The 11,213-nt window shown below is 45.8% G+C and overlaps 1 protein-coding gene across 2 annotated transcripts in view; it reads right to left on the reverse strand.

The window, feature by feature from the left end:
* Positions 1 to 6,430, reverse strand: part of VWA5A (von Willebrand factor A domain containing 5A) — a 36,683-nt gene extending 30,253 nt beyond the window's left edge. For both annotated transcript variants that reach the window (XM_066365288.1, XM_066365289.1), the window contains exons 1-4: positions 6,358 to 6,430; positions 5,339 to 5,383; positions 1,835 to 1,892; positions 1,510 to 1,712 (exon numbers count right to left, since the gene is read on the reverse strand). In XM_066365288.1, coding sequence (XP_066221385.1) covers positions 1,510 to 1,712; positions 1,835 to 1,877 — 246 coding nt within the window. In that variant the 5' untranslated portion in view covers positions 1,878 to 1,892; positions 5,339 to 5,383; positions 6,358 to 6,430. The remainder of the gene's footprint in view (positions 1 to 1,509; positions 1,713 to 1,834; positions 1,893 to 5,338; positions 5,384 to 6,357) is intronic.
* Positions 6,431 to 11,213: the final 4,783 nt, after the last annotated feature.

An 11,213-nucleotide genomic window follows, 5' to 3' on the forward strand; every position in this document is an offset into this window, starting at 1 on the left:
TGTTGTTGTTACAGTTTTAATTTGGTTTTATTGTGTTCTTCTTGGAGCTTTTACTTGTGGCTCTGGTTTTTTTTGTTCTTTGTATCTGATTGGAGAACCCCCTTTAGTAATTCCTGGAGTGGGGGTTTTCTGATGATAAATTCCCTCATCTTTTCTGTATCTGTGAATGTTTTTATTTCTCCTTCATATTTGAAGGATAGCTTTGATGGGTATAGTATTCGTGGCTGAAAGTTCCTCTCTTTCAGGACTTTAAATATTGGGGTCCACTCTCTTCTAGCTTGTAGAGTTTCTGCTGAGAAATCTGATGATAATCTAATGGGCCTTCCTTTATATGTTGTATTCTTCTTTTCCCTGGCTGCCTTGAGAATTTTTTCTTTGCTGTTGGTTTGTGTCAATTTCATTATGATATGCCTTGGAGTAGGTTTGTTGGGGTTAAGAAAACTCGGAGTTCTGTTTGCTTCTTGAACTTGAGGCTTTAGTTCTTTCCACAGGCTTGGGAAGTTCTCATCTATTATTTGTTTGAGTATGTTCTCCATTCCATTTTCTCTCTCTTCTCCCTCTGATATACCTATTATTCTTATGTTATTCTTTTTGATGGAGTCAGATAATTCTTGTAGGGCTATCTCATTTTTTTTAATTTTTGAGTCTCTTTCTTCTTCTCTCTGTTGTGCCTCAAGTTGCTTGTCTTCTATTTCACTAATCCTCTCTTCTATCTGACCTGTTCTATTAGCTAAGCTTGTTACTTCGTTTTTCAGTTCATGAATTGAGTTTTTCATCTCTGTTTGATTTGTTTTTATAGTTTCAATTTCCTTGGACATATATTCTTTGTGTTCATTGAGTTGTTTTCTGAGCTCCCTAAATTGCCTTTCTGTGTTTTCTTGTATATCTCGGAGGATTTTTAGGATTTCTATCTTGAATTCTCTGTCATTTAGCTCCAAGGTTTCCAATATATTAAATTTTTTTTCCATAGATTTTTCCTCATCTAGCTGTGTTACCTCTCTTTCTTTTGTATCCATGATATTCGATTTTCTCTTCCTTAATGGCATCTTTGGGTGTATTGCGAAGCATCTGGAAGCTCCAAGTATAGGTTTTTCTGTTTCTGGTTGAAGATCTTGTTGAGTTTTGGGGGAGATTTATCGGTATCGCTTCCTACCCCACCATTACTCTGACGTCATCTGGGGCATTGCTTTTTTGCTCAGCAATTGAGCTCTCCTTAGCACCTAAGGTGGAGGCCATGGTGCCATCCTCAGTGCCCGGGCCAACTTGCTCAAATCGAGCCAGGGCTGCAGGAGGGGAAGAGAGAGAGAAGCAAGAGGGGGAGAGGTGGAGAAGCAGATGGGCACCTCTCCTGTGTGCCCTGACTAGGAATCGAACCCAGCACATCATCTACCACTAAGCCAACCGGCCAGGGTCAATATAAGCATTTTTGTAAAACCGCATTTGATAGAGATCCTAGAGTATGCATTACGGAAATAAAAAGGGAGGAGATAACATACTCATCCCTAGTACCTCTGCTTTGTCCTGTAATTCTGCCACAATCATCTTCCCTTCCACCAAGGCCTCAAAGCTGTACACAGCTGAGTCTTCATCCATGGGGAAAACAAAGAAGACCTCCAAAGGAACTTTCTCCTCATTCTCATAGTTTAAGGTTGCAGACACACCAGCCACAAACTCACAAATGGACAAGGTCACAGAGATGTTCTTCAGTGGCACTGGAGATAGACCAGAGTTTGAGTTCAACAAACTAGATATAATAGAATGCCTGAGGCCCAGCATTGTGCTAGGTGTCAAAGATACAATCGCAAGTAAGAGTCACAAATCGAATCGGGCTTACCTGGCTCATTCTGGTGGGTTATTAGGCCACAGGGGCACACCATGGTCACACAGGGTTACTATGGAAAAGACACATCATGAATAGAGTGGAATGTTGGAGGATTACCTATTCAAACGCCAGTACCTTATGTACTTCTCTCTGGCATAAAAATACATTCAGAGGGTTAAAGATGAAACTAGTAAGGAGAAAGGAGCTGGAAAGAAGGGGACAAAGCTGTCCATAGTAAGGCTCCTTAGAAATGCCAGACCCAAGTGGAAAGCTGTAAGAGTCATTAAACACCCGCTGAGCAGAAAATCTCTGAAACACTCCAAGGCTGGTTCAAACACCAGTTCCACTTTCTTGAAAGTACATTTGTTAAACCACTCTTTAGGTATATTCAATAAGTGTAATTTACTTAACCCCTCTGAACCTCAGAATTCTTTCTAAAATAAAAATCAGAATACCTATTCATTATATATGCATATATGAATTAATACATATGAAGTCCCTAGAATGGTGCCTGGCCTGTAGAAAGCATTTAATCAGTGGTGATCGACATTAGCATTGTGCTTGTTACTGTTGTTAAATAGACGTTGACTGTGAACTTTGGATCACGCTATTCAGAGACCTGCACATAGGAAGTTGCCTGATCAAAATGGACCCCTGCAACTTAGATCACCTATCTTGTGACTTTTCTTTTGGGGCTCATAATTAAAACCACTGTTTGTGTTTTTTTTCACCCAAAAGATTAATATATCATATATTCAACATGTCCTCTATTTTAAATTGGGCCTTCCAAATTTTATTATAACCTGAGACAACTATTCTACATGATATGGAAAAGAAATAAAATAAAATGTGTGCATAGATTATAATTTATGTTATATTTTATTTTATCCAGAGAATCAACAGGTGGGTCTGGTCCTAACCATGGGCCCTAATATCACTGGAAGCTGCCCTCCAGCCATTCTGAACTGAGTCATCCGTGGGTTTGCTTCTCCTTGGTCTTTGAAAGGGTGACCTGAGCTGCAATCTTCAGCACCAATCAGGAAGATTTTTACTGAAAACACACATTAAGGAGGTAGAATAGAGTTGCCTGATACACAGAGAATGCTGAAGACAAGTGAAAATAATGTCTATCCATAGCCCCAGGGGCAGATGAGTCACTGGAAACCTGAACCTTCATTCAGGAACCTACAAGCCAGAAAAGCATGCAGGGCTCTTGAGAAAGGTAATTTTCCTTCCCAGCATAATGGCACCCTCAAGGATTCTGAAGCTTTTAACAGGACATTTATAGGACCTCTGTGCTCATCCCAATCACCATTTAAAACATCACACCCTACCATGACCCGTGATGGCACAGTGGATAGAGCATGGAAGTCCCAGGTTCAAAACCCAAGATCACTGATTGAACTTGGGATCCCTGCGGTCTCTGGCTTGAGCCTAAAGGTCACACTGGCTTGAAGCCCAGGTTCACTGGCTTGAGCAAGGGGTTACTGGCTTGGCTTGAGCCCCCTGGTCAAGGCATGTATGAGAAGCAATCAGTGAACAACTGTCAGGAGCCGATCCACTAATGCTGGCTAACTAGGTCACAGCAGAAGAAGATCCACAACTGCTGGTTGACAAAGTCACAGCAAAAGAAGATAGAGTCACCACAGTCAAGACCAACAGCTGCGGGTTGACAAAGTCACCGCAAGGAAAGGCACGATACTTCCTCCTTTAATCTTTTGAATTAATCTGGCCTTATATCCCCCCTTTTTCTGGGTGTGTGCTATTATTTGTGGCACAGGGATAATAGTACCGTGCTTTCCCTGTAGATTTGTAGTAATTTCTTTGGAAATGAGACAGAAGGTGTAAGTTCCACAGAAAAGCCTGTAAGCCCCTTGATCTGGGCTCGTAAACATAAGAGGCTGGCTATGATATCCCTCGTAAAGGGTTAAGTTTGTAGGAGAATTTCTTCTTAATCATGTTAGAAAGAATAGATTGTGACTTGTGAATGGGTAGAAGGCAGTGGCTGTGCACAGAGCACCTTTCGGCCTTCACTTAATTCATCATTTTTCCTCCCTAGCCTTTTCATGTGATAGAGTAGAGAAACTTTCCTTTCTTCTTGCTTATTTGATCTGCAGATAGTGGTACACTCTAAGAAGAATATAGTTAGAACTAAACTAGTGTGTGAATATAGTAAATAAATAAAATTTGACTAGACAATAGAATCTTAGGTAAGGTGTTATGGAATGGCCCGTTGCGTGGCCTGGGATGGGAATGCAGTCAGCAAGAAAAGAATGTTTTGCTAAGAGAATTGTTTTATGACTGAAGGCAGTTGCTGGATTTTCTCAGTGAGACACTCTCATGAGATTTATATACCTCCCCAAAAATTCTTTCTTCAGATAATGAGAGGTATGGAAGGGCATACATAGAAGCAATAGCAATTAATGTCTTCTGAAATTATGTTGCTACTAAGCTATCTTGCGAGTGCACTCTATATATCTTTAAGTAAAAGTTACTCTTAATGTTATGTCAATTTCTTAATGGGCAAGCCTTTTTGTTATCTAGTGAGGAAAGTTAGGACACTGCATAAACTCAAGGCCATTTGCCTGAGCAAGCGGTGGTCATTTGCTAGTCCTTAATGATTTTGTCTGTTAATCTCTCTCTGCCCCTTGACTCACAACAACAGTAAAGTTGAGTTATTAGTTAGTACTAATCCTTTAAAAGCTTTTACCGATGTTATCGCTATTCAAGTTATTTTTTAATTGTACTTTGAATGATTTGCCACCTGATTTGTAGTTTATAGATATAAATTAACTGTTATCTGGAAACATGTAAACATAGTGAAACAGAAGCAATGATTAATACCATGTAATTGTAACTTGGTGTGTGTGTTATAAAAAAGGAGCTGTACTAGCATTTGGGAGAGATGCCTGGCAGTAAATGCTAACTAGAGAATAAAGAGAAAGAAAAGAATTCGGCTCTCTCACTCGATTTCGCTGACGCCGTCTCCTCCTATGGGACCCCTGGATCCCCCCCGGGGCTGGACCCCGGCAAACAACTAAAGTGCCACAACTACAAGATGATGCTTCTCATCTCTCTCCATTCCTGTCTCTCTCTCTCTTTCTCCCCCCCCCCCAAAATCACACTCTGCTCCCACTCAAAGCAAGGCCCTGTTGCTCACCCATCTGATAGCAACGTAACCCCATACCTACAAATCAGCACCAATAATCAGCCTTTTTGTTTTGTGTCTGGTTTTACTTTAAGGAATTGGATAAAAGCAGATATGGCAAAGCATCTCATACTGAATAGGAACACAGAGGTCAGCTGTGGGGAGAGGAATGTGTGCTCAGGAAAAGGGTTTTCACCGCATACTGGATGGGAGTGTGAGTTCTCTGGTAAACCATGCTGGGGCTGGGGGCGGGAAGAACTTCTAGGAACAGCAGCAGGGAGCTTAGAGCAGGAGAAGCACAGGATACAGGATTCAAGAGCTGGGGAAACTATAGGGCAACCAAATCTGTAATGCTGGGCGGTACTCACCAAAGGTGGCTTTCTGCTGAAGAGACAGAGCAGAGGGTGTGTCTTCTAAAAAAAAAACAACAACAAAAAAAAAAACAGGCTTCTTTCCAGATTCTAAACCCAGACTAATCCCTCGCCGGGGAAATTTGCTACTCTGCACACTCTCCTTCAACTCTCCCAGTACACTCTATGCTGGGTCAGAATTAGTTCTCCCTCACTCAGGATGGTATTTCAGAAACGGCCTAGCAACAGGTAGGCAGACCGGCCAGAGCCGCTGACCAAGGTCAAAAGTCTTCAATTGGAGGCAGCGGGGAGAAGGGTGGGCGGCTCAGTGAGTCAGAGGCTGCGTGTGGCCGCACCCACGGGTTCTAGGAGTCTAGGCACCCGGCTCACCCGCGGGGACAGGGAGGAGCCCCGCGCTGGGTGGCGCAGCGGCCACACCTTGCAGGCCTGTCGCGGGGGAAGTAAAGAACCAGGGATCCAGCCACGGAGCGCCTTTGGCTAGGATAGGAGCAGGGGGTGATTTAACCTTTAAATTTTCCGTCCCAGAGTTCCAGCGTTCAGGCAGTAACAGAAGGTATCTGAGGCGGTCCCTTGAATTTCTATAAAGAAGGGGGGGTACCATCCGATTTGATGAAGAGAGGAATGCTTGAGGCTCCATTTCCACAGCACAAAGTTACATAAAATTGAGGAAACACCAATTGGCCACATGAAAGAGGGACGGGAAGGGGGCGGGGGGGGGGGGGAGAGAAAGAGAAGGGGGGAAGAAGAGGAGGAGGAGTAGAATGAGAGAGAAGGAAAGTAGAAGAGAAAAATAGAAAAGGGGCCTTGACATTATTAGGAGATTGCTAAATCCCCGCAAGTTTCCCCTAACCTTCCGCGAATGTGCCAACCGGGGGAACGCACCCCGGGACTAAACGCTGCGGCCCCTTAGGCTTGCAGTTAAAACACTCCCTAACAGATTTGAAGATGAGAAAGGGAGTTAGAATGGGCGGGTCTAGCCCTCAGGGACTAGGGATGGGATCAACCCGGTCACCTACCTCCTCCAGCAGTCCCGAGGATCTGAGTTTCTGCCAAAGAGAACTACTGCAGACAAAATTTCCTGGAAGACCCGCCCACTTCTAGGGACCGGTTATAAAGTAGCGATTGCATGACTAAGGGATCGAGGAGCAAATTCTTACATATTCTGACATTTGCTTTTCTCTTTATCAAAGGAAAATTCTTCAGCCCTGGAACGTTTGCTCTTTTTTCTTTGCCTGGTCTAGGCGAAGGGACGATCAAAGGACAGGCAAAGGGGAGGAATTTCTTTTCCAAGTGAAAATGCTATCCCGATGACATCAACGATGACATCAAAAATAAATTATTTCTGTTATAGGCGTAATTACCAAGGGACTATGTACGAGGCCCTGAACTTCACTGAGTTATCTCTAACTTCAGTCATTAGTTCCAAGATTGTATCCTCTCTATAGCATTGGGGGTGGGGTGGGGTGGATAAGGTAAGGGATGAGCCAGGGCAATGCACACAGGGGTCAATTCTTCCAGTCATGAGTCACTTATGGGTCTTTAATCAGGATCTGTGTAAGGCCAGGAGCCGCCATCGTGGCCATTCACATGCAGGTTCCCATTGGATTCGGGCAGACGATAAAGAAATGGCGGAGTCAGAGGATGGGGGGCCATCCTATTTATTGGTGTCTCACCAAGACAGGCAAACCACAAAAGAAGACAAGGGAAAAGCAGAAAACCAGCTCTTCCCATGAAGGGCAAGGGATCAGGGAAGCCCCTGCAATTGTGATAGCAGGAACTGTGTGTCCAAGCTCCTGGTCTGTCCCACTTTATAGTGTAGAAAACCAAAATCCCTTAATCCAATATACAAACAAGGAAGTCTCCGATACAAATCACTTATCCAAGGCATAATTGGATTCCTCATGAGAGTGCACCACCCATATCATACAATCAGTCAAGGGTGTGGGAAAAACTTAGTCCCAAAACCAAACCTCAGGCTACAACGACCTGGCCTGCTTATAGCCTGTCCCCCACACCCAATATAAGTCACAAGCGAGCAAACATATATATCATATTTACAAACTTATTTGACCAACATTCCACCCCTTTTGCTCGCTTTACAATCTAAACCACAGGCATCTTCCATGATGGTCACTGTGCAAGGAGTAGGATACATTGCATAAACAGAAATAGTACCAACTACAGCAATAGGATTAACAGATCAAAAACTATGGGCGAAATGAGAGAGCTGTCAGTGGCACCAAGAGAGGCAAATCTTTTCCCTCTGGCAGAATACAGGTGTTGGGCGGATAAAATGTATTATGCTCACTTTGTTAAAGATAACACGAGGAGGCAGTCGCCCAGGTGATATTAATGTGTGTTGGAGATCGTTGTAACCTGGGGCTTGGTTTTGGGATTAAGCCTTTCCCACCCTTTTTGCTGTAGGGCGGTACAATCCTATCATGCCTCAGAGAAGTGACTTTGTATTAGAGACTTCCCTATTATGTATATTGGATTAAGGGTTTGGATTTCTACACTATAAAAGGGAGGCAGAACGGGACTCGGCGCTTGGTTCCTGAGATTAGCATGAGAGAGCAGAGAAAGTAGAGCCAGCAGCGGAAGGCGGCCACGTGGAGGAGGCCAGGAAAAGCAGCCAAGATGGTGGAGTGCTGAGTGAGATGCCAGTTTGTACAGAGTTTGTATCTGGGATAAGGCAGGAGATGGGGAACTGAGGAGAAGAAGGCTGGTGAGCTAGAAACCTTTGATTCTAGGAAACTCGGATAAGTCAGTGGCTTTGTGAGCACTGAGTGTGACTGGGTTTTGGAGCCCAGTGTATGTTTTTACTTGCCCGCCGGGTGCAAGCTAGATTAAAGGCTATGGCCCACCAGTTTTTGGCTCCATGGTTTCTTTACCGACTGTCCGAATCCAATGCGAACCTGCATGTAAATGGCCACGATGGCGGCTCCTGGCCTTACAACAGGCCAGAGTTTTGTCTGCAGACAGCACCGTAGCTGGCACCAGAGGCCGCCCTGAGCGGGCATACCAAACCTTATTGGCCAATACACCAGCATCTATCTGCTGGTTCTATGTGTAGTAAAATAGGGGAACTCATTATTGGCCATAAAGAAATTACAAAGGTGCCCTTCAAAATGCTGTCCCCTTGAGCACTCAAGGGATAACAGACTTCTACCTTAGGTGGCCAGGTGCTGGTTGCCCAAGGAGTTAACTGGAGGTCCACCTCTAACCCCTTTCCCCATGGTGCCAACAAGGCCACCCATCTCAGATGGGGGGCCTGTACAGTCCAGGGCCAAGTCCATTGAAGCCGTTGTCCTTTAAGAAGGGCTGTTGGAGCAGGCAAGAGCACGTTGCCCTGCTGTCCAAAACCTGGCTTGAGTAAAATGTCCTTGGTGCGTATCTGCAACTGAATAGGGGCAGCTGTCCGATGCAGGAGGGCCTCTACTGGAGCTGGGCTTCCCCATCGAGGTCACTCATTCAAAATCCGAAGTACTGTCCATAAGCGGCGTGTCCATCCAGTAAGAGAGCCGGTGCCCCCCTCCTGTCGTAGTCCCTGCTTTAAGAGTCCATTATAACGCTCAATGATACCAGCAGCCTGGGGGTGGTAGGGAACATGGTACTTCCAGTCCACCCCCAGCTTTTGAGCCCATTGCCTCACCGTTGAACCAGTGAAGTGGGTACCATTGTCACTTTCAAGGACCAGTGGTCGCCCGTATGCAGCACTCAGGCGGCCCAGAGCCTGTATGACTGCCCTCTGGTCAGGGTTACGAGCGGGGTAAGCAGCAAGCAGCCCGGTGGCAGTATCTACACAAGTGACTGCATACTGGTACCCTTCTGACTTTGGTAAGGGTCCAATAATGTCTATCTGCCATCGTGTCAGTGGGACATGACCCCTCTGGATCTGTCCAGGTGACACCAGTGGTCTCCGAGGGTGTTCCTTGGAACACACTGCACATTGCTCACAGGCTGCAAGTACCTCTGCATAGGACACAGGCAAGTTCCAAGCCTTAACCATAGCCCACATAGTTTTCTGTCCTGCATGGAGCAGGCGCCGGTGGAGCCACTGTGCCACATCACCTGCAGGTGCAGTCTCCAACCATCACACCCTTGCCAACGTATCTGCCTCATCATTCCCAGGATGGGCTAGAGGGGCATGCCCTGTGACATGATATACTGTCACCTGCTTCTGGTGTCCTATTTCCCATAAGTCCTGCCACATGGCCTGACCCCATAATGGACGGTGCATTACCATCCACTGGTTAATGTGCCAAGTAGCAATCCAAAGGGTCAGTCCACGATAGACAGCCCAACTGTCAGTACAGATCACCAGAGGTGAAGGTTCATTATGGGCAACTAGCCAAACAGCTCTTAATTCTGCCCATTGGCTGCTTTGGCCTGTACCCATGTCCATCCAAATAGTCTCAGTGGCTGGATGGAAGGTGATAGTTGTCTATTTGGCAGGTTGGCCCCTGCTGGAACCATCAGTATACCAGGCATCCTCGGGGATGGGCACCCGCCCCTCCTGGTAGGGACTGACCTCAGGTTCTGCCTCCTGAGCCCCAGTTGCACCTGACTCTAAGGTCGCATAGGTGACTGGACCCAAGACTTCCTGCAGTTCTGCCCTCAATGGGCTGGTGCTAAGAGCACAGCGTTGTTGCAGATAGGCATCCCACTTGGCCAGGGTAGACATTTGGGCCATACCACTACGTGGTTTAGTTGCCCAATCTCTCACCCATCCAGCTATAGGGTATGTTGTTTTGACTGTAACTGGTGTTGTGGTTGTAATACTCTCAGTTGCCAGGAGGGCAGCATACACAGCTGCCAGCTGCTTCTCTACTAATGAGTAACGAACTTCAGCACCTTTCCACAATTGGGACCAAAATCCAATAGGTTGCCGTAGGCGCTCTGTCCGCTGCCACAAGCCCCATCCAAACCCCTCCGAGGTTACATGAACATCCAGCTCACAGGGCCTGGCAGGATCAAATACATTCAAGGCCTGTGCCACCTTGACAGCTCTCTTAGCAGCTGCAAATGAACCTTGCGCCTGCTCAGTCCAATCCCAGCGAACCCCCTTTCGAATAAGGTTGTACAAGGGGCGTAGTAACTGAGCCAAATGCGGTATAAATGCTCGCCAATACCCCAACAAACCTAAGAATTCCTGTAACTGTTTTACCGTAGTGGGCACAGGGTATGCTTGAATCTTATCTATAACTGCGTCAGGGATAACTTTTGTCTTACCCGACCAGACAACTCCCAAGAATTTAACAGATAACCCAGGTCCTTGTAATTTGTTCTCGTTAACTGCCCAGCCACATACTTTCAAATGGGATAGCAGGGTAGGGACTGCTTGCTCCAATTCTGAAAGAGAATCACTAGTTAGCATAATATCATCAATATAATGGTACATGCGGACTACCTCTGGCTGTTTCCATTTAGCCAGGTCAGCAGCCACCAGCCCATGGCACAAGGTGGGGCTATGCAAATAGCCCTGGGGTAACACTGTAAAGGTCCATTGTCTCCCTTCCCAACTGAAGGCAAATTGGTCTTGACTCTCTGCGGCTATATCAATAGAGAAAAAAGCATTGGCCAAGTCTGCCACAAAGTGGTATGTCCCTAACTCATGGCTTAGCCGATCCATCATATTAGCTATCGAGGGAACAGCAGCGTGCAAAGGGGGAACAACTTTATTAAGTTCCCTGTAATCTACTGTCATTCTCCAGGTTCCATCTGCTTTGCGCACAGGCCATACTGGGGAGTTGTAAGGACTGTGTGCTGGCCAGATGATCCCCACCTTTTCTAGTTCAAGGATTGTCCCTGTGACTTCTTCATAACCACCTGGCAGGCGGTACTGCTTGGTGTTAGTCACACGCCGAGGGAC

The sequence above is a fragment of the Saccopteryx leptura genome, chromosome 2 (assembly GCF_036850995.1).
Source record: "Saccopteryx leptura isolate mSacLep1 chromosome 2, mSacLep1_pri_phased_curated, whole genome shotgun sequence".
NCBI lineage: Eukaryota > Metazoa > Chordata > Mammalia > Chiroptera > Emballonuridae > Saccopteryx > Saccopteryx leptura.